Genomic DNA, 27,448 nt, shown 5'->3' with positions numbered 1-27,448 from the left:
AGCTAAATGACGGAGAGTTGGTAACCAAATGGACCGTTATAAATCTTTAACCCATGAGTGTAAAATTAATGCTCTCAGGAGTTACATGTTGTTAAACATCTACATTAGCCTACTATTAATTTACAAGAAGTCTACACAATTATGCTATCCAACGATAACAAAATATTCTTTAGTTTTGGGCCTGAGAGGCTAAATGTCGTCAAATGGTGGCCCGCCATGGCTAAAATGCCGAATTGAGCCTTGATATGAAAAGGGTTGAAAAACACTAATATCATTTGATTTGTTGGGTCTTTTTATTGACAGACTTCTTGCTTCTGGGTTGTGTTCTGAGGGAACTGCTCCTTCTGTCTCGATCCTTACTGCAGGGGTTTGACATCTTCCTCAGGATATCTGAAATGTTTTTTATTATTATTTATATATATATTTATAAATATGTTATTTAAGTATTGGCTACACAGCACCCCGCACGCACGCAAGCAAGCAAGCACGCACGCACGCACGCACGCACGCACGCACGCACGCACGCACGCACGCACGCACACACACACACAATGCAGGGCATATAGAGTAATATGACAATAGAGGTCTGTGTACCTGTTTACCTGTGTGTACCTGTATAAGTGAGCACGAGTATGTGACTTATTAATACCAGTAGGGGGTGCCAGAAACAGAGAGAGGGGTAGTGCTGTGTCTCTAATAAGAGAGAGAAAGAGAGAAAGAGAGAGAGAGAGAGGGGGGGGGGGGGGGGGGATTGCACCACTCAGTTCACACGTGTGTGATTTTTAGTGGACATTCAACTTGTTTGTGAATGTGTGCATGTGTATAGGTTTACAACTACCTGCCAGCTCAGGATGGTTCTTATTGAGGTTGTTGAGGAGAGATACATACTTATGTACTTCATTGTCATCACCTGAGGGGAGATAATGACACACTGTTTTTTCAACTGATCAGTTTACTATATCTGCTGTGATGGTATATAAATATATATTTTTATATATATTATATATAAATATATTTTTTATTATTTCTCTATAGCTTATTATTTAGTCTAATAAAACATTTTGGACTAAATTGGGCATCGTCTGTACATGTTTTTGACATGCTACACAATCAAATCCTGAATATGTTGCAACTCTGAGATTGTATACATGTAATTGACTCTCGTGGGTCCATATGATTTGATCTGTCGATCGAGGAATTCTGAGAAGTAAACATTTAATATATATATATATATATATATATATAATATATATATATATATATATACTATATATATATATATATGAATTAACCTTAGTTTGGACTTTGCTAGCCTGCTGCTCATCTTAAAGCACAAACCATACCTGTAGTGAGACACTCCTTGGGAGTCACAACCGTTTTAAGGTCAAGTGGTCAACCACCAATCAGATAAAACAGCGCACATCCTCCGATCTTGGTGCTGAGCCAAACTGTTAAACTAACATGAACAAAAGCAAGAGCTCGCAACTGACTTTGTAATGCTCCAGGTCAGTTTATTCACAAGCACAACGTTTCGACCCATATTGGTCTTTCTCAAGTAAGTATATAATATAGGCCTACTTGAGAAAGACCAACACGACGGGTCAAAACGTCCTGCCTGCTGTGACTGTGAATACAGTTACCTGGAGCATTACAAAGTGAGTTGAGAGCCCTTGCTTTTGTTCAAGTGGTCAAACCACCACACCGGGTGTGGTTGACCTTAAAACACTTTTGTGAGGAGTCTCTACCGGTGTGGTTTGGGCTTTAGTGAGGACGTGCATGATTGCTGTGTATTGTGTCATCTTTACTTCCTTCGTCAGTTATGCCTACAGTAGCAATGTCCTAAGACAGTAGTGACTGTTTCTATAGTTTATAGTCTATAGTTAACTGTGAATCCCTGTTGTTCAATGATCCAGACTGGGTTTCCATTGCATTACCATTGCATTGACAGGTCATGTACGTTTTGTCTCGAGTAAAATCACTTAAATTCCTATAGAGGGTATGCGCATGCATGCTCAAAGTGAATCACACATCGAGTGGCAAATCGAGTGGCAAAGCAACATGCAAAGTGAGTTTAACATTGTTTAATGTTGTTTAATGCAATCAGATAGGACTTTCTGTTTGGATGTATGGGCTCTCGAGGCCAGAAAGTAGTTTTTTGCCACTCAGTAGGCATTCCTGCATAAATTCCTCACTGCAGAGGATGCGTATGAGGACGTAGGTGTGTCTCTCAGTCAGCAGACTGCTGGCCAGCTCTGCACTGTGGTCCTTCTCCATGAGCCTCATCAGGGCACCCCTCCTGTCCATTAGGTCCACACAGTCTGCAGAGAGCACAGAAAAACATTACCATAATAATACACACTGGATTTATTTCTTCAACCTTTGGTATTGAGCAGTAAACTTTTACATTTCAATGGCACCCATAACTCAGAGAGCACATTTGTATTACCCTCTCTCAGAGTTACAGACCTGTAAGGGTCCATTTGGATTCTGACCTGAGATCAGATTCTAACTAGAAAAAGTGCCCTCTGGGCACAGGTCTCCACCAGGAGGATAGGAATGTTTAGGAGTAATATAAACATGTTTTTTGTTCGTTTGTTCCAATCTTTGCCAATCAGGATGGAATATGGGAAATGGTGCAGATCCGTGTTGATCGCATGCATGCACAATCCACCTGTTGGTGGCGCTATAACAGGCCAATGTGAAATGGGTGGGTATATTCCTCAGCCTAGTAGGAAAGTGCGTGAAAGATTTCACGTCAAATTGCACGCTGCGTTCATGATTTGAGGCTTTTTGTTCAAAACAGGCCAATCCTGCAAAATTTGAAAGCCAATGTTAGCCAATTAGGATGGAATATGAAATATCAGACACATCCGTCTTGAGCACATGACTATGGAGATACTGTGTAACGATTTGCGGGATTTTTTGACAAAATCCAGAGGAGTGATATCCAAAAATGTGTTTACAAAAGTCGGCCTCCTGGTGGCGCTCTAAAAGCCAGATGTGAACTAGAGAGACTGTGTACCAATTTGCGCGATGTTTGGACAAAATCTGTAGGTGTACTGTGCAAAAACTTGTTTTGCACAAAGCGGCCTCCTGGTGGCGCTATAACAGGCCGTTCTGGAAATTTTGGGGCAGAGGTTCATCGTTGGCATCCAGGGAGTGTGTGTGCAAAATTTGGCATCGACCGGGTTAACGGTGCCGGAGATTAGCTGCTCACGGACACACACACGGACGGACACACGGACGGACGGACGGACGGAGTGCAAAACATACTCTCCCCCCATGCCTTCAGCCTGGTGGAGACAAAAATGTCTTCTACATCCTGACAGTTTTCTGAAAAAGTTTCTATATGTCAGTTGTTCTTCGATTTTTCAAAAATAGCAGACCTACAAGCTCGTAGCGCGCCACTCGGTGGCGCCCTATGAGCTTGTAGATCTGCTATTTTTCAATAGCTAAAGCATGACATAATGACAAAAACACCAAAAGGGGTTCCCGCCCAAAATGGGGTTAAAAGGAACCCTGGAGACATTTTGTGCTCAAGGTAAGATGATTAAGATAAGACCTTTATTGATCACGTTAGGATCGTAAGGCCCTATAAAGATAGAACAGCAGTTTGAAAACAGATTACAGAAGTACAGTAGATACGGTACAGCATCATGGAGAGACAGTCAATTCAACACCTTGACTTTGAAGTAAGGTGGCAAAAAAAGAAAAGCGTGCACGCACACACACACACACACACACACACACACACACACACACTTTGGCTCTGTAACATACAGTAAGTTAATGAGCACCTTTCATGTCCAGATCACATCTTTCCTTTAAACTTCGGATGAAATTCATCAACTTGCAGTTGAGGTTGAACAATTCCATTCTGCTGTCTGTAGAGAAGTGCAATATTTGGTCACACACAATACAATATTTGACATGATTATACGTAATTTATTTCTTCCACAAATTGTTTGGTATTTGTTTTAGGATTATATCAATTACATTTGACTTGATTAGGCTATTTAATGGAACATGAAGGGTCACTGACACCAACTCAAGGCAGAATCTAAACCACACTACAACAAAGACAATGGTGAACGATATGTACAGTAGTCAGAATCTAAACCACACTACAACAAAGACAATGGTGAACGATATGTACAGTAGTCAGAATCTAAACCACACTACAACAAAGACAATGGTGAACGATATGTACAGTAGTCAGAATCTAAACCACACTACAACAAAGACAATGGTGAACGATATGTACAGTAGTCAGAATCTAAACCACACTACAACAAAGACAATGGTGAACGATATGTACAGTAGTCAGAATCTAAACCACACTACAACAAAGACAATGGTGAACGATATGTACAGTAGTCAGAATCTAAACCACACTACAACAAAGACAATGGTGAACGATATGTACAGTAGTCAGAATCTAAACCACACTACAACAAAGACAATGGTGAACGATATGTACAGTAGTCAGAATCTAAACCACACTACAACAAAGACAATGGTGAACGATATGTACAGTAGTCAGAATCTAAACCACACTACAACAAAGACAATGGTGAACGATATGTACAGTAGTCAGAATCTAAACCACACTACAACAAAGACAATGGTGAACGATATGTACAGTAGTTTGATTGATGCTGCTATGAGGATACACCCAGAAATAGCACTAAGACTTGTTTACATTGGGGTCCTCCATTGTCAATTCATCAGAATATTTAATCCATTTTGGGCGGGAACCCCTTTTGGTGTTAGCATTATGCTATGCTTTAGCTATTGAAAAATAGCAGATCTACAAGCTCATAGCACACCACGAGAGCTTGTAGGTCTGCTATTTTTGAAAAATGACTGACGACTGACATAGAAACAAACTTTCCTCTTTTTCCCTGGGTTTGTGCTGAATACAGACCCGGGTTTGAACCGGGGTTTGTGCTGAATACAGACTCAAGTACAGCTTACTTAGATTAACATTTTGTTTTCAAATTTGATGCTTTGTTTGTATGGTCCTGATATGAACCTTCCAACTGCTGACATGTTTACCATTGAACTAATAGAGCCTGTCTGCTTGCTCAGGGGATACATTAGATCTTGCAGTGAACGTTGTTTTCGTCGACTAAAACTAAGACGAAAACTGTTCGTCGACTACCATGACGATTTCGTCAACAAATAAAAACTAGACTAAAATGAAGTGAAAAAAACAGTCATTACGACGACATCAAGGCCCACCAAAACACATTTTGTTCGACTAAATCAACTGTAGATTTAGTCGACTAAAATCTTATGATATTTAGTCGACTAAAACTAAAAATTCAAGACTAAAACTCCAATCTAAATTTGCTGTCAAAAACAACACTGGTCTACACTGAGAGATGACCTTTGACATGATCTAAATGTCTCAATAGAAGAGCAGGGAGACAAAATACAAGCACCCCAATAGAGCACCGAAGTCTGACATCACTTTCAGTAGAGGGCGCCAGTCCACAGGTTCATGTATTGTTTTATTTGTATTGAAATCCCCATAGGGGGATTTTAGGAACTGAGTTTGAAAAATAAACCGATCATCCCGGCCTTTCTGTCAGAGGGGTGGCTGTGTGTCGTTAATGATGAATATGAATATTTGATACAGCCAGTTTCTGGAGAAAATAGAATTAATGTGGCCGCAAAAGTCTAAAACTACAATGAAAGCAATGTCGCTGCTAATATAAATGTCACACCCAGCTGTCAACACATTGCGTTCCTGAGATTCCTCATTGACGTAAAGCTCAGCTGGTGGTGACTGACTCGTAGTAACCATGAAACATTAAATAGCAATACAAAAAAAAAGAAAAAACATAATTAACATGTCAGTTTCTGTTGTGCGACGGGCAGCTGCAGCCACACCGCCTACCCGGAAATGTAGTCTCTGGGTTTTTTGACTCGTTTGAGTCGTTTCTAGTGCTGATTTTGTTACTCTTTGGGTATATTTGTACATTTCCACCTTCAGTCGATGCTTCATATTCATATGAGTGAAAAGGCCGGGATGATCGGTTTATTTTTCAAACACAGTTCTTATGAAGAGATCTAAAATGGGGATTTCAATGCCAATAAAAAAGTACACGAACCTGTGGACTGGCGCCCTCTACTGACAGTGACGTCAGGACTTCGGTGCTCTATTGTAAGTCTTTCAACTCATAATATAGCCCAAGTCTGTTTTTCAAAACTGTTGATGCCAATTGATCCTTCAGTTCTGGAATGACCCAGCTACAGTAGATACATGATGTCACTGGCATAAAATGAGTTACAATTAACTTGGAAGTTTAAAATACATTTATGATAAATCCTCGTTACAAACTTTCCATTACAACAGCTTAAACTGTCAAACAACACATGTAAACTTTAGTCCCATCCACAGACCCTGCAGTATACAGATATTATCTATTTAAATCTTCTTTATGCTTTCATTACACACAGAGAGTGGACGTATGGTGGGCCAATGTGATTACTAACCTCCGAACAGCACTGCGGCAAACATTCCTCCCACCTGTCAAACAAGCTGTCCTCTATAGTCTACACAGCCCCTTCCACCAATGCAACTACAGCTAGTAGCTAAAGCTCCTGTGCCTTTCATAGAGAACCAAAGATATACTAGAGCTAAGGCCAAGCTCGCCGTGGCACAATAGGAGGTTGTTAAATCGGTGTGTTGTTGACTACACTCCACACATAGTGACAAAAGCCTCAGCTCTATGGGAGAGGCCATTACAGTAGATTAGAATGAGTCGGTTTGTACAGTTGCTCGGGGCAAACAAACATGGTTCTTGGAGACTTGGTACGGTGACCAGGAACCCTTGAGCCAGTCAGACAGAGACATGTGGACACTATAGCTGTGAGCTGTTATATGCACAAACAAACGGGCAAAAATGTTGACCTGGTACAGAATACAGGAATCTACCGTAAACACAATCGGCCCCAAGTGTTGGCAAATCATGTCTGGCATGCATGTATGCCTCTCCGCCTGTCCAGAGAAGGCATTGTTCTGTGTAGCCATGGAGTCTAGACACACAGACAGACAGTGGTGGAAAGTAACCAAGTACATTTACCCAAGTACTGTACTTAAGTACAATTTTGAGGTATTATTGTACTTTACTTGAGAGTATTTCCAATTTCCAATACTTTTACTTCTACTCGAGAGGCAAATATTGTAAGTTTTTGTCCACTACATTTATTTGAAAACTTTAGTTACTATAGTTACTTTGATTATTATTACAAAACATACAATAAACACTTTGAATTCAAGACTTTTACTTGGAAAAGAGTAGCTCCATAATGCAGTTTTGATACTTTTACTTAAAAACAATTGAATACTTTTTCCACCACTGCAGGCAGGCAGGCAGGCAGGCAGACAGGCAGGCAGACAGACAGGCAGGCAGGCAGGCAGACAGGCAGGCAGGCAGACAGGCAGGCAGACAGACAGGCAGGCAGGCAGACAGACAGACAGACAGACAGACAGACAGACAGACAGACAGACAGACAGACAGACAGACAGACAGACAGACAGACAGACAGACAGACAGACAGACTCTGGTCTTTACAGCTTTCTTGTTAAGTGCCATTCATGCTGGGTTGCTGTTGTGCACGCCAGGGTGATATAGGAGGAGCTGAGTGGAACTAATAACCTAGCTGTGGCTGATATATATATATATATATATATATATATATATATATATATATATATATATATATATATATATAGGAGCTTTATTGTTAAGCCCACTGCGCGGCGCTGACTGGAACTAATAAATATATCACTGGTACTGCAGAATACTCTTCTTTTGGTGATTCAGATGTTCTTATTGCAGTAAAATAATATTAACATTCTGGTTCCAAAAATGGGAGAGAGAGTTAAACTTCATTTTGAATATTACTATACTATAATCTATCTATCTATCTATCTATTACACTTCAGTCAAGTCAAATGAATACCTTTATCCATTGGTTGATATTGGTTGCAATAAAAAGAGTGACTCATGATATCACACAATACCTTTTTTCAATTAATGATTTTCCAAAATTGAACATTAAATTGGAATATTATACACTTTAAATATACTGTGGTATACGTACCTATCCATGATTAGCAACCTTTATTGTCATTCTTCAATAGCGCAGAAATGACACTGGGGTAAAATAATCAGGATTTCGCTATACCTAGATATTATTACAGATTCTGAATGAAAAACCGGGAGATGTCTCATGGTGACATAGTTTAAAAAGCACCACAGACCCCTGGGATGAAGACTATCAAAAAGGAATTTGCGGTTATTCGCCCCTGTGCCCTGTAACCTGAACTCATGGGGGAATCACAGATAAAAGCTGGGAAAATAAAAGAGTCCCAAAGATGGTTTAACTGCTTAACTCGCCATTCCCCAGAGTGAGTGTCCTAGTTCAGCCCGCGAATCCTTTAATTATTTATTTTAGTTTTGTTTATCCCATATTTAACCAGAGGGTAAAATCACATTCACATGCTGGCCCTGCATGGTCAAGATCAACGCAGCATATTATTGTTTCATGGATTAAAAACCATTAACAAACACAAATTAAAAACAAGATTAAAAAGAAAAATGCATCAACATTTATAATAATGTTTAAATTTAAAAAAATCACACCCGTGTGAACTGAGTGGTGCAACCTCCCCCCCCCTCCCCCCCCTCTCTCTCTCTCTCTCTCATTAGCAGGCAACAGTGCAGCACTCTCTCTCTCTCTCTTTCTGGCACAACAGCGCCCCTACTAGTACTAATAGTCGTACTGGTGCTCATTAACCAACACATAGGCGGACACATAGGTACATAGGTGAACACGGACATGCTGTTCCTTGGAGTGGTTGCACCACTCAAAAAAAACAACATGACCACTCCTTGAGAAGCATGTGTGAAGAAAAAAAAATCGTACAATGCTCAATTCCAATTCCTAACTTAAAATATTTTTGTAGTAGGCCTACTAGTCGATTCCAAAACAATGGTGCAGAATACCTGAAAACATAGTCTCAAATTACATTTCTTACAGTGGCACCATTATATGAGATAATTTAGCGATCTCAGATTATAATGTTCACTTGTTGCATTTGAGTATTATGCAAGTTGGTTGTTGCACACGTGCATGCAAATACATGTACGCATGTACAGTATGCGCGCACGTTTACCAACACTAATTGTAGTTTATAACTAGAACTGCACTCTGTCGAGTGCATACTTGCTTGTTGCACACTAGTAGGCCATAATTGGCCAACTAGTGCGCAAGCAGAGCGCGCAAGTCCTTTCGACCGCTGTAAACTGTCAAATCACAGTATCTCTGTGAAGGAACGTTTGAAATGTATAATTTTTAGATGTAACTATTTGCTACCTATACCTACTTTATGCATATAAACACCTAGTATTATTAAGTATGATTCAAGTTTCTATCTATATAAGTTTGGGTGAAGAGCTAGTCATACATATACACACCACGTACTCTGGTCCCAGCAGATCAGGCACAACTTGCTATTTTATTTTTACTGATTATGTATATAGTATACGTATGACTAGCTCTAAATGATGACGTAAGAGATATGGTCATTTGTGGTCGTTTGGTCCCAGCAAAGCAGGCATATACTATATAGGCATATACTATATATAGTATATAGGCATATACTATATACGTATACATATATACTATATAGAGTGTGTAGTTGTAAGTTGATTAGCGGTATACTGTGGTTACTTTGTGCCAAAAACTGTGACAGCTGTCCCGCCATTTGATGTTTATGCAAGAAAACAGCAAATCTGTGCCTGGTTTGCTGGGACCAAATGACCACAAATGACCATATTTCTTACGTCATCAATAAGAGCTAGTCATACATATACACACCACGTACTCTGGTCCCAGCAGATCAGGCACAATTTGCTATTTTATTTTTACTGATTATGTATATAGTATACGTATGACTAGCTCTAAATGATGACGTAAGAAATATATATAGTATATATATAGTATATAGGCATATACTATATACGTATACATATATACTCTATACTCTATACTGTATAAAGTGTGTAGTTGTAAGTTTATTAGCGGTATACTGTGGTTACTTTGCGCCAAAAACCGTGACAGCTGTCCCGCCATTTGATGTTTATGCAAGAAAACAGCAAATCTGTGCCTGGTTTGCTGGGACCAAATGACCACAAATGACCATATTTCTTACGTCATCATTAAGAGCTAGTCATACATATACACACCACGTACTCTGGTCCCAGCAGATCAGGCACAATTTGCTATTTTATTTTTTACTGATTATGTATATAGTATACGTATGACTAGCTCTAAATGATGACGTAAGAAATATGGTAATTTGGTCCCAGCAAAACAGGCACAGATTTGATGTTTTTCTGCATAAACATCGAATGGTGGGACAGCTGTTACGGCGGAAGAGACCGGGCGAAAACATTACTTGCGCGCTCTGCTTGCGCAAGTAACTAGAAAGGTGCGCTCTGCGGAGTGCAGATCCCCGCCAGCCAGGACATGCGTACACTGCTGCCGCTTTCGGCATTTAGATAATTATACGTGGTAACGTGCACACAGCAAGCATAGATAACTACACTAGGTATATGTGTGAGGAAAGTCCTGATCGCATCAAACGATGTTAAATGACACTCGATTTGTCATGCCTCTATAGGCAGCGTCCTCAAACAGTTTGGTGCTGATTGGTCCAGTTAATCACGAGATTAGCTAAAGACTCGTGCTCACACACACACACACACACACACACACACACACACACACACACACACACACACACACACACACACACACACACACACACACACACACACACACACACACACACACACCAGAGCAACCCACGCAAATACAGTTAGTGAGCGATGAACATGATTTATTTACTAATCTGTGTTGCATTCTACATGCAAAAACACATAATAGCTGCATTGTGTTGAGAACATTATTCACAGAGGACGTGTGAAATAACACCACCTATAAAAGGTGACTGAATTTAAAACTTTAAAAGCAATGTTATGCATACTGTAAGTGAACTGTGGTCAAATCATTTTTGCCCTTTTTATTATTACTATATCTCCAATGTTATGGGAGTATCCATTTAAACAGGCACACAGTCAAAGGCTCATACAATAAAATAATCCCACTGATAATAAACCATAAACGGCCAGTGCATATCAGCTTTAAAGGACAACTCTGTCTCAACTCTTTAAAGGACAACCACGGTTCATGTTTTAGGTTGTTATTAGAGAAAATATAAGATGAGTATACATTTCTTTTCATTTGCTATTTTCTTCAGTTTTAGCAATTTTAGCTATTTTTGACAGGGGGTGGGGACATTCGAACATGGGGCTAAATATGTATTTTTTGTTTTTACAAAATGTTATGGCGATTTCTTGATTATTATTTAATAGTCCTACTAGACCCGAGTATATTACATCTGGCCACAAAAGATCACGGGATCTATTGAATGTGAAGAGGGAGGTGAAAAACTGACATATTGAGCCTATACGACACACAGTATGGCAGCCCCCTAGTAGTCAGTTGTTTGTTCAGACACACGGAAACCAACTGCTGTGGCCAGATGTAATTTCCTGGGGTCTAGTAGGACAATAGTGAATAATAATGAACAAATCGCCATACAATTTTGTAAAAAAAAAAAAAAAGAAATGTTTTTAAATTACTATTTTAGACCCATGTTCGAATGCCCCCGCCCCCCTGTCAAAATTAAAATCGCTAAAACGGAAGAAAGCAGCAATTTTTTTTTTAACACTCAACACTCACTCTAATAACAACATTCCTAAAACAAAACATGAACCTTGGTTGAAAAAAACAAAGTTGTCCTTTAAAGAGTCAATGTTGCATTTAAAAAAAGTTGAAACATCGCACACATAATCACCCTGTTTTCTGTACTGTTCTAGTGCTTGGTTCAAAATAAAAATATTTTCCCTGGCAAGTATAGTTATCTAAACAGGACATACTCAGATGTTAAACTTAAGCATGGGAGACAACCCATTAGCCTTCGACATTCATTTAATTTATTTAATTATTATTTATTTATTTATTCTTCTCTTCTTTTACCAGGAAGTGCCTTGAATATTTTTTCCAGAGGAATTGATTCGTTGATTTTATTTGACTGATTTTAGGGTTGATAACCTTTATGCAACAACCACACACACACACACACACACACACACACACACACACACACACACACACACACACACACACACACACACACACACACACACACACACACACACACACACACACACACGAACACAATTGTGATTTAAAAGCTTTAATAATGTTAATAAAGTCATAATGACATATTTCCTGTATACTCATTAGACTATACGTGTGCCATTGGTCAGCAGTCTAAAGAACACTGACATGCTTCCAACTAACAACTAAGCAGCCACCCCTTGACACTAGTTATTTTGGGAGCCGTTAGCAGTGGCTGTTGCTTTATTAACGGGATGGCAATTGATTCCGTCCTATAGCTGCCAGAGGACAAAAAGGTGTCTTTATTTTTCTTTGCACACCGAAGACAACATCAATTGCACTGCATGGCTCTAGTGGCATATCCATCAGTATTCAGTATCAGAATGAAGTACTTTTCTTAAAGGACAACTTTAGTTTTTTTCAACTAAGGAAAGTAAAAGATGAGTGTTCATTTTTTCTTCATTTGCTTCCTTCTTTCGTTTTAGGGATTTTAGCTGTTTTTGACAGCGTTAGAGCATGGGGCCAAAATATGTATATATGTTTTTACAAAATATTATGGCGATTTGTTTTTTATTATTTACTATCGTCCTACTAGACCCCAGGAATCTGTCCACAGCAGATCACAGGATCTACTGAATGTAAAGGAGGCCTACTGGGGGGAAGCCAGACTGTGTGTCATCATAGGCTCAATATGTCAGTTTGACACATTCAGTAGATCCCGTGATCCTTTGTGGCCAGATGTAATTTCTTGGGGTCTAAATATAGTATTATATATTATATTAAATTATAGTAAATAATAATAAAATGAATCGCTAGAAAAGTTTGTAAAAAAAACCCCATATTTAGCCCCATGTTCGAATGCCCCCTCCCCCCCGTCAAAAACAGCTAAAATTCCTAAAACTAAAGAAAGCAGCAAATGAAAAAAAATATATTTTACTTTCTATAATAACCTAAAACATGAACCGTGGTTGAAAAAAAAATTGTCCTTTAAGTATTTGGGAGTAGAAGAATCCCCATTCATGATTCAGTATAGGCTATAAGAAGACTTCCACTTCCAGAGTGTTTGAGTTGACGTTGAACAATAACCGCCGTTGGACGTTTCACTCTCATGGCTTACAAAAAGTCACGCGTGCGCAAGGTGCCTTATTCTCACGCTGCAGGGAGGGAATGTCAGACGAGAGACGTCCCTGTTCACTGCCCCGCCAAGGAGACGTTCTGGATAAGGGCCGAAACATCCATGAACCGGTGGTGGTCCCCACCAGCTAGTGATGACCCTGCTGCAGCAAAACCTACTTTCTGGTATGCAGTCAGGTTTATAGAGTCGCAGTCCCGCCCCCTTTCATGACGACACCAGGCCCAAGAAATAATTCCCAATGCATTTTTTCCATAGACATTTAAAAAAGTATTTATTTAAAGACCTTATAAGTGTTGTACAAAGCCAACTCGAGTTATGACAAATCATGACAACAAACACAATATTTTGGACCAAACAAATAATTACAAAGAAGAAAAACTGGCCCGAATTTTTTTGTTTGTTGTCATGATTTGTCACAACTCGAGTTGGCTTTATACGAGGCTTAAAAGGTCTTTAAATAAATACTTTTTGAAATGTCTAGGAGGAAAATAAACAGGGAATCATTTCCTGGGCCCTGGTAGGGGGCAGGACTGCGACGCTCTATAGGCCTGGCTCAGGGAAGAGGACGCCCCTCTGCCATGCAATATGTCAGGTTTTTATAGGCCTGGACCCCCTCTGCCATGCAATAGGTCAGGTTTTTATAGGCCTGGACGCCCCTCTGCCATGCAATAGGTCAGGTTTTTATAGGCCTGGACGCCCCTCTGCCATGCAATAGGTCAGGTTTTTATAGGCCTGGACGCCCCTCTGCCATGCAATAGTCCATCGTGGGCACCGTTGGAGGTGCGACAGTCCTAGCACGAAGACTAAGACGAATAATCCCTAAACTTCTTGTCTTGTCTTCTGTCTTTTTGAAAAACATTTTTGAATAGTTCAAATTTGAAATGTTTTTCAAAATAGAAGAAAAAATAAGTTCATAGGGATAAGGGGAAAGGCAGTGGCCAGGCGTGTCCCGTACATACTGTATAGTATACGCATCAGGACACCTTGGTTAGCTCGCTGCTACAGGTGTTCCCGCTCTGCCTGTGGAACAGTGACGTGATACTGACAGAGCAGAGGTTCTGTCTCTCCTTTATTACTCCAACAACGACCTCTGAAGCTCCCGGGCAGGCCTTCTTCTGCTGCTGGTCCCCGTTCTGTGGCCCCTGCAGCGGGGCGGGGCACGTGCCCACCCTGTGGCTGTGCGGGATGATAACGGACAGCGGTGGGTGGGACACCGCCGCCAGACCACCTCCCAGTGGCGTGGGAGGAATGTGACACACAGGACACGCGAGGGAGTTCTCACAGCTGCTGCTGCTGCTCGGCTCCGCAAAGATGTCCAAACCGAGGCCGTTGTTGGCCTGGAGTCTGACGGAGTCCGTGATGCTAAGATTGTGCACAGAGGTACGCCTGCTGCTGCCGCCGCGGCTGCCGCTGCTGTTCAACAGATCCCGGCGCCGCCCCATCATGTGTCGGCGGATGATCTTGCGGAAGGTGTGGCGGAACTCGCGGATGCGGTAGGCGTAGATGAAGGGGTTCACCACCGAGTTGGCGTGCGACAGGATGATGGCTATGTAGAAGATCCAGAGGGGCGGGCGCGTGCACTCGGGACAGAACAGGGTGAAGCAGTTGATGATGTGCAGGGGCAGCCAGCAGACGGCGAACAGCCCCACGATGATGGCCAGGGACTTGGCCGCCTGGATCTCCTTCTGCACCGTGGAGCGAGACTTCCCGTGGAAGGCCTTGAGCTCGATCAGCTTCAGCTGGTGGCGCGCCGCCATGAAGATGCACAGGTATATGGCCAGCATGAGAAGCAGCGGAATCAGCACGCACACAAAGAAGTGGAAGTAGACCATGTACTCCATGTCCACCACGGCCTCGAACCGGCACTCTGTCAGACCGGCGGGACACTTTGACTCTGTGGAGTCCGTACAGTTGACACTGGGAGGGCCGGCGCTCCTGTGCCAGCCCATCATGGGGGTCAGGCCAATGATGATAGACAGAACCCAGCAGATGGTAATGATGCCTCTTGCCCTCCGGCCGGTCACCAGGCTGTTGTACCTGAAAGAAGGGATTTTACATACGGCTTGTTATTCTGAAATGTCTTCATGTTTTAGACCCCCCGCCCCACATTCGCACGCACACACGCACTCACACACTCATTTCCTTCAAGTTCACACAGACCAGTATTGGAGAGTTTTTGACCATGGAGAACATATTTGTATGAAGAACAGTAGTTCTTCATACAACTGCACACTCGCAGCCATGTAACAATGCAAGTAGGCGTGCGACCTCGTCAATGAAATTGATTATAAACAAATATTGTTTATAATTGTATCAAATTATCCATTAGTAATCAATCTCTATCTCTAAGTTTCAAAGAATTTCACCTTTTTAAGAAAATAGCTAAAATAGTTGCTCACAAGAGCTTGTAGGAGGCTGAGGTCTCATTTCAAAGCTTACCTACAAGTCTACAAGAGCTTGTAGTACATTTTAATTATTGTTGCACAACACCATTGTGCGATGAAGTGTAAAATAGGGTTCAAGTGGTGTATCAATTCAATTGATGTAAACGTGTTTTTTAAGAAATATATATAAAAAACGTGCTTCTCGGTTATTCGATAAAACAAAAACAGCGATAGAATAATCGCTAAGAAAATAATCAATAGATGCAGCCCTAGATGCAAGAACACTTTATTGTCTCCACCAGGCCGAAGGCATGGGGGGAGAGTATGTTTTGCACTCCGTCCGTCCGTCCGTCCGTCCGTCCGTGTGTCCGTCCGTCCGTGTGTCCGTGTGTGTGTCCGTGAGCAGCTAATCTCGGCCACCGTTAACCCGGTCGATGCCAAATTTTGCACACACACTCCCTGGATGCCAACGATGAACCTCTGCCCCAAACTTTCCAGAACGGCCTGTTATAGCGCCACCAGGAGGCCGCTTTGTGCAAAACAAGTTTTAGCACAGTACACCTACAGATTTTGTCCAAACATCGCGCAAATTGGTACACAGTCTCTCTAGAGCCATTCAACGAAACCGGTCTTTCAGATTTCTCAGACTCAGACACAAAATGCTGCAAATCATGAACACATCGCGTGATTTCCGTGAAATTGTGCACGCACATTCCCACTAGGCCGAGGACGAAATGCCACATGAACAATTTCAACTCAGCCTCAAGGTGGCGCTATAACTGGCCGAAAAGTGTTTTTACCTCTAACTGCACGGATCTGTGGATAATTTACTTTTGTTGCCCTTTTATCCAACCACCAGATGAAGGCAAGCTGCAATATCCTACATTCCTATCCTGGTGGAGACCTGTGCCCAGAAGGGCACTTTTTCTAGTTGTCTCCACCAGCCGAAGGCATGGGGGAGAGTATGTTTTGCACTCCGTCCGTCCGTGTGTCCGTCCGTCCGTGTGTCCGTGTGTCCGTCCGTCCGTCCGTGAGCAGCTAATCTCGGCCACCGTTAACCCGGTCGATGCCAAATTTTGCACACACACTCCCTGGATGCCAACCATGAACCTCTGCCCCAAACTTTCCAGAACGGCCTGTTATAGCGCCACCAGGAGGCCGCTTTGTGCAAAACAAGTTTTTGCACAGTACACCTACAGATTGTGTCCAAACATCACGCAAATTGGTACACAGTCTCTCTAGAGCCATTCAACCAAACCGGTCTTTCAGATTTCTCAGACTCCATCCTGATTGGTTAAGATTGGCTTCCAAAATTCACAGGAGTGCTCAGTTTCAAACAAAATGCTGCAAATCATGAACACATCGCGTGATTTCCGTGAAATTGTGCACCCACATTCCCACTAGGCCGAGGACGAAATGCCACATGAACAATTTCAACTCAGTCTCAAGGTGGCGCTATAACTGGCCCAAAAGTGTTTTTACCTCTAACTGCACGGATCTGTGGATAACTTTGTATGCCAACTCCCTAGAGGCCAAGGAAAAACCTTTGCCTGGAATTTTTCACATCTGCTCTTTATAGCGCCACCAGGAGGCCGACATATGTAAAACACATTTTCTATTATTACTCCTTCACATTTTATCCAAATTTCACGCAAATCGGTACACATGATCTCCATAGTCATGTGATCAAGACAGGTTTGTTTGATTTCTCATATTCCATCCTGATTGGCCACGATTGCCTCCTACAGTTTTCAGGAGTAGCCCGCTTTGTACAAATCGCCACAACTCCTCAACGCAGCGTCCGATTGCGATGAAACTGTGCACGCATATTCCCACTAGGCTGAGGAAGAATCCTGGTGGAGACCTGTGCCGATTGGCACTTTATCTAGTTAGATAATGTTTTCTTGCATCGAGGCTAAAAGTGTGCGACTGCCTTCCTGCAGGTATAGGTAGCACCCACATATATATATACGCTAATGATAGACAAAACATATTGCCGTGTGGGCAGCCGTTTCACCCTCAGTACTGAGGAGAAACAAACAACAGCACCAAAGACTCTTCAGAAGCAGGGCTCTATTTTGAGGAACAGTGTGTGGGAGAGCAGCTGAGATGTTTGGCCGGTCTCTATCACATTCTTCAGATGTTAAAGTGCAAAGGTTAATGCTACAACAACAAGCCCCCACCTCTGGGGTGCTGCGCAGACGGACACACACAGGCAAGACCTCGAAAGCCCTTCATGTGATCAAAGGGATAAACCCAGGGAAATGATATACATTTAGGTCAACATGGAGGTGGCGATCTCTCTTTTCTTCTTATTATGCTTCTGCATTTTATGGCATTTATAAAGAACTAGAGCAGTGCCCCCCCCCCCCCCCCCCCCCCTGTTGGGCACTGGCCGGCCTATACTTGGAACGATGCAAGATGGAAATGCAGGCCCCACCCAGTTATTATGCCCATATATGGAGTTATTTTTGGGGGGGGGGGGGTGTGACCGTCTATGCGCTTCGTAAGTCAAACGCCATACGACGTCCCCCCCAAAGACACCAGGGTCGGCGACCTCCCCTAGTTGGGGGTTTCATTCATTCATTCATTCATTTATTGTGAATAAATCCCTTAAACTTTCTCAATGGTGTGTTTCTTCCGACTGAAGATGTCAGAACAGCATCATGATGTCAGAACAGGCCAGCTCCATATATGGAGCGATCAGGTCCAGATCCCGGGGCAGAGAGACTTTTGTGCTGGTTCTGGACAACCGGCTATCCGACGGACTCGATGCCGGACACTGCACTCCCTGTGGTGGTGTGGAACGCGTCTGCAGGGCGTCCCACAAATTGAGACCCTGTCCCACATTGTGACTTGCAGGCAGCAGTGTTCAAATGCCCTAATAGTTAGTCCTAGTTGGCTTTCCTGCAAGATTTGTTTTTTTTAAGCCTGAGAAAGATCCCCTAGGCTACAGTACCAAGTCGGCCATACCACCCATGACCAAGATTAGCATTTTAAAACAAAATGTGAGACGCCAGAGGGGTTAAAATGACAAAACGGTCGAATATGATATAAGGCGTTTTTAATAGCAACTTATAAGTAAAAGGTTGCTAACCCTGTCCCGTCCCCCCATTCCACTTGTCCCACACATGGCGATACTTTGGATCTGGTCACCACGGCCTAGAGGGGAGTCGACATGCAAGGAGTTGTACTTGAACTCAGATCCTTGCGCAAGGAGCATAATAATGGTCACTGGCTGAGCGACCCGGCACCCCAGGAGGTGCTGGACTGTATAGATGAATACATCTACTTTAGAATACATCTAAAGCAGTGTTGGGTGTAACGGCGCTATTAATAACGGCGTTATGTAAGGGACTACTTTTATTGGTAACGGAATAAACTAACTAGTTAGTTTTGCAATTTAGTAGTTAGTTACTATAATGTGTCCCTGTTCATTTTGTGTGCAAGATTTAAAAAAGAATAATAAAGCCCCGACTGCCCGCAGTCTATTTCTCCTGCCTTCATCTGTGTGATTTATCTTCCCAAGCCCCAATGCACAGCGCATTGTATAGCCTACTATACATCCTGCGTCTACTACATCCTGTAAGTTCACTTAAGAAATAAAAGTATTGTTACAAGTAGCTTTTATTTTGAAGAGGAAGAGGAAGTTGTTTCGGTTGTAGCCAGCTACTATGACAGTGCCGGTGGTGGTGGTGGAATATACTCTATGCGGAATAATAATAACAACATGCTTTAAGCCAAAGTAAAAACCGCATGCGTCTTTGACTTAAACAATGTAGTCTAAACACTTTGGAATTACGTTATACATGGTAGATCCTCCGTGGCTGCGTCATTAGGTGAGTACTAGTTTAATGAATTGTTTAAGTTTCATAGTAACATTCATCATCAATGCCCCCCCAAAATAACAGGTTACAGGATTCTCATTCCGTTACTGTCTGTCACTGCCTGCAAGGATGGCCGCCGTGCCATTTCTTATAAACTATCTTCTTCATACGTGGGCCCACGGTGGTGGTGGTGGTGTTGTTCATGCGCTGCGGTGCGCGCCGTGGAGAGGGCATCATGTGCGCTGTTGGCTGGTTGGAGCGCAGCGCAACAGCCTTTCTGTCCAGTCCTACGTGTATAGACTGGCGATTGTGGCGAATTATATTCGTTAATAAAGAGAGAGCTGTAAAGGGGATATTGTATATGGTCAGTTCATGGTGTGTATCATTCTCGTTTTTAACCATAAAGTTAATTAGGGCCGTAATAATGCGGCGCAATGACGGTATGCAGTAGCCTAATAGCCTACAATGTAAACAACCTGCGCAAGCATTAAAACTGGGTTTTAATTGTCGGGTAACGGAAAATAACGGAAAATAATCTAACTTGTTACTTTTCTCAGAAGGTAATCTGTAACGGTAAGGGATTATTTTCATGGGCAGTAATCCAGTAACCTAACGACGTTACTTTAGAAAGTAACGATGCCCAACACTGATCTAAAGTAAACATGCATGCATGCATCATCACTAGTAGAAGAAGATGGAGATGGATCGGTCACACACTACGCAAACCAGTAACAAGTAAAGGGGAAGAGAAACAGAGGCCGGCCCAAAAACACCCTGGCGGAGGGATCTCGAGGCAGACACCAAGAGGATGGGATGCACCTACTGGTCGCAGATAGAAAAGAACGCCGCAGTGACCGAGAACTCTGGAGGATCCTTGTCGACGGCCTATTCCCTGGATAGGGTGTCAGGCATAAGTAAGTATTAAGTAAGTATCATCAAAGTAAAAAAAGTCATACGATTTGTCACACACGTTGCCACAGTGAAATTTGTCCTCCGCATTTGACCCATCTCTTGGAGCAGTGAGCCGCAGCCAAGGAGCGGTGAGCTGCAGCCGTGCCACGCTCGGGAATCATTTGATTATTGTCAATTGACCCCCCCCCCCACCCCCCAACCAACCCATTGATGCCGAGTGCCAAGCAGGGAGGCATTTTACAGTCTTTGGTATGATCCGGCCGGAGATCGAACCCCCGACCTCACAGTTTCGGGGGCAGACACTCTCGAACCACAAGGCCACTGTCTGGTTAGTTATGCATTTTGTAGACAGGCTCTCCTTTGAAACGTAAACCAGACTGACAAGCAAGAACCAACATCAACATGTTGTCTGAGCAGCTTCTACATGCCATGTGCCAGGCTTCAGTCTGCTGTCTGTCCAGGGCTGCATCCTGTACAAGCCATTCTAGATGGAGCTGTCTGAGCAGCTTCTACATGCCAGGCTTCAGTCTGCTGTCTGTCCAGGGCTGCATCCTGTACAAGACATTCTAGATGGAGCTGTCTGAGCAGCTTCTACATGCCAGGCTTCAGTCTGCTGTCTGTCCAGGGCTGCATCCTGTACAAGACATTCTAGATGCAAAGTCCTCTTTATGGCTCCTTGGAGACATGTCCTCATGGGACGCTCTATAATTGGAAGCACTCATGATCCCAAGACATTCTGATCCAAATACGATATATGTTCACTATACCAAAAATAAACGAAGCGGAATTATATCGTTGTTTTGTCACTCACTATAGGGATAATTGGAACTAATATGCGCCTGGCCAAACACAGCTCTTTGCCTGCTTTTTTATACAGCTATTAATCAAATGAATCATCTACTGTATGAGACACTTGCATTATTCTTGTAAAAAAATTAAAGAAAAAAAATAAAGGATTGTAAGCATGAGAGAAAACTCAGGATTCCTCATAGGTAGCCTAACTCCATTGACAGAATTATAACTTGAATGAAAGATTGTACAGTGAGGATAGCTGGAGTCTGTTGAAAGTCGGGTTATGACTTTACAATTTTTGAGTGGTGCAACCACTCCAAGGAACTAGCCTGGTTAATAAACAAGACCGAATCAGCCGTTGGCAAAAATAAATTGCCTGCCGGCGGATTACGGTCTGGAGAGGCTCAATTGTACGCCCATTTCCTACACCAGAGAAATGGGGCGGCCAATCGGGACACGGTATGCAATATGGGCGGGCTTTGGTAAAGTGACTTTCAACGCTTGAGACCTTTGACTGACAGTAGCTCTGACTAATTGCGTCAAAGAGAAAATATTTCAACCCGCCCCCCTGGAAATGAAATCCAAGCTGAGCCTCCCCAGACTAATATCCCGCGGTCTGTGCGATATTAGTCTGGTTTATTAACCAGGCTACCAAGGAACAGCAATGTCTGTGTACACCTATGTGTTCACCTGTGTATGTATTAATGAGCACGAGTATGAGATAGTATTAGTGCTGCACTGTTGCCTGCTAATGAGAGAGAGAGAGGAGAGGAGGGGGAGAGAGGGGAGTTGGCATGGCACATAATATGGCAAATTGGTGTCATATTTGTTGTACAGGTAAATGCATATAGCCTACCTTCCATTCATTGGTCTACTGACACCCTGCAATGTCTACCAACAACCTGCCGAGTGTATTTTGAAATACAAATGTATTTCCGGTTATTTATTTATTTTGAATTTCCTCTTTTTTTTGCCCTTGTCTTCCTCTTTATTATCTCTGTGATGTGCTGAGTTTCCTGGCAGCCATATCAGCCCCCTCCAGACGTTTGTATGCACGTGACATTTTAATTAAAAACATCAGATGAGGTTGTGTTTAGGCTACAAATAATTTTAGAAATAAGAAAGAAGTACGCAGGCATATAGTGCAGAATAAGTGACTAATCATGTTCCACACAAACAGCCAGAAGGCCCTATATTATATTATTATTATATATATTATATTATTATATCTCTGCTGTCGGGAAGAAACCACGCAACTCCAACATTTTCAGCATATGAAAAATATAACATTTTCAGGAAATTAAGAAAACCTTATATTTTGAAAACAAAGCAATACAGCCTCATCAAAGTTGATGTTGTGACTTTATATATTGTCAATGACTTGCATGAGAGGGGGAGAGGTGGTGGAGTTAGCTGCTTTGGCAGACAGTTTGAGGGTTCAACGGAGTTAAGAGGTTTTGTCCTACTACTTTTCATTTGTTCAGTATTTTCGAAACATCACACAGACGTAAAGGGTGTTCAATAGCACTGATTTATGCAAAGAAAATAAATAATAATAATAATCATAAACCTCAAAAATTGAGTTATGAGGTTTCCTCCCGACAGCAACGATATACTATCCGCCAGTGGTGGAAAGTAACTAAATACTTTTACTTAAGTACTGTACGTACTGTACTGTACTGTAAGTACAATTTTGAGGTATTTGTACTTTACTTGAGTATTCCCAATTTCCAATACTTTTACTTCTACTCCACTACATCTCAGAGGCAGTACTTTTACTTCACTAGAATTATTTGAAAACTTTAGTTACTAGTTACTTTGGCGATTTAAATTTTGATTAGAAAACATACATTAACCACTTCAACCCTATTCATTTCGGCCATTTGAAAATAGCTTATCTACAAGTAGATCTACTTGTAGATCAGCTATTTTCAATAGATTTTCTACACATTTTGAACTTGTGAAATAGGACATTCTGCAATATGAATACTTTTACTTTTAGTATGTTAAACCCATTTTAGACGGGAACCCCTGTTGGTGTTAGCATTATGTTATGCTTTAGCTATTACAAGATCTACAAGCTCATAGAGCGCCATTCGGTGAGCTTGTAGGTCTGCTATTTTTGAAAAATCGAAGAACAACTGACATAGAAACATAGCTTTTTCGGAAAACTGTCAGGATGTAGAAGACATTTTTAGAATCTGATCTCAGGTCAGAATGGGTTAAGTAAAAAGTACTTTTTTCCACCACTGCTATCCGCACTCCGGGGCCAATGGCACTGACCTGAGGGGCTTCTTGATGGCGATGTAGCGGTCGATGGCGATGGCCAGCAGGCTGAAGATGGAGCTCTGTGTGAGCACCAGCACGAAGCAGGCGATGAACAGGCAGCCGTAGAAGTTGGAGCAGAAGCCAATGCTGATCATGATGGAGAAGGGGATGGCCAGGACGCCCACGGCGATGTCGGCCACCGCCAGGGACACCACAAAGAAGTTGGTGATGCTCTGCAGGTTGCTGTTGGAGCGAGTTGAGCGAACATATACTGGATAACTCACCCCTTTTTACCATACTGTACAGTATTAAATATATTTACACTGCCATGTTGAGAAGAATATATTAAAAAGAAAACGTGAAAACGATCCGTTTAACCCATTTAGACCCAAGGACGATTCTACAAATGTCTTCTAAATCCTGACAGTTTTCAGAAAAACCCTATGTCTCTATGTCAGTCGTTCTCAAACATTTTCATGTCAAGGACCCCCAAAAATTATATACTGTAATTGGCCTCCGACCCCCCCCCCCCCATCTCAAAATATGTTGTTCCAGGGACCCCCCATGCAGAAGCAAAGATTTGAGTTAAAAATAGCAGATCTACAAGCTCTGAGCTATGAGCTTGTAGATCTGCTATTTTAGAAAAATGCAATGGTTGGTTGATGAGTTGGTAAACAAATTCTTGTAAATTAACTTAAGTAATGCAGATGTTTTAGCAATAACTAAACTCTTGAGATTGTAAAATGAAAGCAAATGGATCCATATACGGGTCCATTTGCTTTCATTTTACACTCTCAAGAGTAAAATTATTGCTAAAACATCTGCATTGCTTAGGTTCATTTACAAGAAGTCCGCACAATTAGAGCATGTATAAGAAGAATTTGTTACTTTGATCAACGTTATGGAAAAAAGGGGGGGTTGGTTAGTCAGTGTTGTTTTCGTCGACTAAAACTATGACAAAAGATGTTCGTCGACAACCTTTTCCCACTGACGAAAACTAAATGGATATTATATTTAGTCGACTAAGGGCCGATTCATACTCCTATTTTACCGCTGTTTCGGCGCTGTAGTGCAGTAGCACCGAAGAGCCGACTTTAGGACGGTACCCGCCCCCCCGAACCTCAAATGACGTCACATTGTAGGCTCTACAGCGCCAAACCGACTTTTATTCGGCTCTAAAATAGGAGTATGAATCAGCCCTTAACCCACTTTGGGCGGGAACCCCTTTTGGTGTTTCAAACATTATGTTATAATTTAGCTATTGAAAAATAGCAGATCTACAAAAAAAATTCAAAAATAGCAGACCTACAAGTTCAAGTTCATAGCTCTTAGCAAGTTCATGAACTTGTACAAGTTGATGCGCTATGAACGCGTTATGAACGCTATGAGCGCTATGAACTTGTAGGTCTGCTATTTTTGAAAAATCGTTAAAATGTGCCTAAAATCTTTCAGAAAAGTGTCATTTAAACATTTATTTAAAATTTGACTAAAATAAATAAAATGTGACTAAAGCTGAATGAAAACTATTCAAGAGACTATGAGGACTGAAACTACAATCAAAATGTGCCGCCAAAAACCACAGTGGTTAGTCACGCTGCCGGTTACCTGTTGAGCCACACAGCCCAGCACACCAGCACGTTGCCCAGCACCGAGAACACGGCGATCAGCACCTCCACCACCATGTAGAGCACGTCCACGGCGGGGTCGTCAAACATGGCACCGGTGATGATGGTGATGATGGTGATGATGGTGATGATGGTGATGATGGTGATGGTGATGATGATGATGCGAGAGGCGAGGTCACTGGCGGCGGGGGAGAGGGAGGAAGCCTTTCCTCAACGGTCATATCTGCAGCCTGGACAGGCTGGCTGGCGGGCGGCTCTGACCTTATCCCACCCACCTCAGCCTATAAACCTCCTGGCTATACCCCCCCCCCCCCTCCACCCACCCCACCAGCAGCACCTCGAGAAACATCCAGGGAAAAACACTCGTATAGTGCTTGCAGCACGATCGATTCTTGCTGAAATGTGAAATCTCTAATTGTTTGTCTTTTTCCTTTTCACGAGAATTGAGATCGCGATTCTCACACGATTCTCATTTTATCCCTGAAAATATTGAATAAAAAGAAACAATGAATTGGACAGCCAACTAGTGCTTGTCCACGATTCTTCACAAAATGAGATTGCATATAGGTCTAGATCTTTTTTCGATTCATTGTGCAGCAACTAAATACAAGTCCAAATCTCCAAAGTTAGGAGTACTGCTCGAGGTTCCCCCGGACGGACAGTTTAGGACAGCTGCTAATCCTAAATGTGAAGCTCCACCACTGCTCAGCGGTTTGTTGAACTCAGCGTGAAGCCCGCTTCCCCCCCCCCCCCCCCCCCCCTCCTCGACTCGTTCTGTTATGGTAAAGAAGGGGCTTGTCAACTGTCTCTCTCTTCACAGGTCCTTCCCCTCGACGCGTCGTGGTGGAGGGACTTTTTCCCACGAACTTCTGGAGGGGTGCCCGAGATGAGACGACTGCCAGGGAAGTCGTCGTCACATCAACATGAACGTCATTTTGCTGGAGAGATAGAAAGAGGCAGACGAGTGGGGGTGGGGGAGGAAAAAAAGAGGAAATTCTTATTTATTTTTTTAAACAGGAAATGAAATTGCATTTCAAAACTACACTCGGATGCATCACACATAGGCCATAACGTAAGTCAGGGTGTTGGCTTTTATGACAGCACAGATCAGTGCACAGTACAACAGTATTCTCTGTTTTAGTTTTATTCATGTGTGTGTGTGTGTGTGTGTGTGTGTACAGTGCAAACACACCTAAGTATGCATGACCAGTTTGTTGGACATGTTTGGAATTTAAACATAATACTGAACGTGTGTATTTCTAGAATGGTGAAGACAGACCCCTGACCCCAACAGTGTTGGGACACAATCTAGCCGCGTTATGCAAGAGGGAACGGAACCTCTCTGACCCACCCTCTGGTCATACGGACGTCATCCTCTCTATGCGTTGAGGAACACGCAGACTGCATCGGTGTGTTCCTCTCTACAGTATGCGTTGAGGAACACGCAGACTACATCGGTGTGTTCCTCTCTACAGTATGCGTTGAGGAACACGCAGACTACATTGGTGTGTTCCTCTCTACAGTATGCGTTGAGGAACACGCAGACTGCATCGGTGTGTTCCTCTCTACAGTATGCGTTGAGGAACACGCAGACTACATCGGTGTGTTCCTCTCTACAGTATGCGTTGAGGAACACGCAGACTACATTGGTGTGTTCCTCTCTACAGTATGCGTTGAGGAACACGCAGACTACATCGGTGTGTTCCTCTCTACAGTATGCGTTGAGGAACACGCAGACTACATTGGTGTGTTCCTCTCTACAGTATGCGTTGAGGAACACGCAGACTACATCGGTGTGTTCCTCTCTACAGTATGCGTTGAGGAACACGCAGACTACATCGGTGTGTTCCTCTCTACAGTATGCGTTGAGGAACACGCAGACTACATCGGTGTGTTCCTCTCTACAGTATGCGTTGAGGAACACGCAGACTACATCGGTGTGTTCCTCTCTACAGTATGCGTTGAGGAACACGCAGACTACATCGGTGTCAAATCATATATCTTGCAGCGGAGCTCCCAGCGGTATGCCGCTGCCATCTCTAGTGCACCCAAGATAATCTGGAACGTAAGCCCCCTGCCGTAGAACTTGGCACTAGAATCGACACGACCTTACAGCCGTCTGCAAAAGGCCTAAACTTATGTCATTTAAGATTATTATCTTTTGGCTTCCGCCTTTTTTCTTTTTATTGATAGAGGGATATAGATGAACGTAGGCTGACAGGAAACGGGGAGAGTCTT

The 27,448-nt window shown here is 42.6% G+C and overlaps 3 protein-coding genes across 3 annotated transcripts in view; all 3 read right to left on the bottom strand.

The window, feature by feature from the left end:
• On the bottom strand, positions 1–3,888 carry c8h22orf15 (chromosome 8 C22orf15 homolog; the record flags this gene model as incomplete). The annotated part of the gene is made up of 4 exons (XM_083784750.1): positions 1–390; positions 839–910; positions 2,193–2,318; positions 3,798–3,888. Coding segments are annotated over 4 exons (408 nt in total), but the record flags the coding sequence as incomplete, so codon positions are not given.
• Positions 3,889–13,849: 9,961 nt separating this feature from the next.
• Positions 13,850–27,448, bottom strand: part of LOC310872372 (breakpoint cluster region protein-like) — a 159,873-nt gene continuing 146,274 nt past the window's right edge. The window contains exon 24 of the transcript XR_014570377.1: positions 13,850–13,932. The gene's annotated coding sequence lies outside the window, so the exon portion shown is untranslated. The remainder of the gene's footprint in view (positions 13,933–27,448) is intronic.
• On the bottom strand, positions 13,990–25,476 carry adora2aa (adenosine A2a receptor a). The gene is made up of 3 exons (XM_083784188.1): positions 25,191–25,476; positions 23,601–23,828; positions 13,990–15,439 (listed from the first exon to the last, which is right to left on the bottom strand). The coding sequence occupies exons 1-3, from the start codon at positions 25,298–25,300 to the stop codon at positions 14,377–14,379; spliced, it is 1,401 nt and encodes a 466-aa protein (XP_083640314.1). The 5' UTR covers positions 25,301–25,476; the 3' UTR covers positions 13,990–14,376.

This window comes from Protomyctophum parallelum (genome assembly GCF_964188405.1).
Source record: "Protomyctophum parallelum genome assembly, chromosome: 15".
Lineage (NCBI taxonomy): Eukaryota > Metazoa > Chordata > Actinopteri > Myctophiformes > Myctophidae > Protomyctophum > Protomyctophum parallelum.
This window is presented reverse-complemented; position numbering and strand designations above follow the sequence as displayed.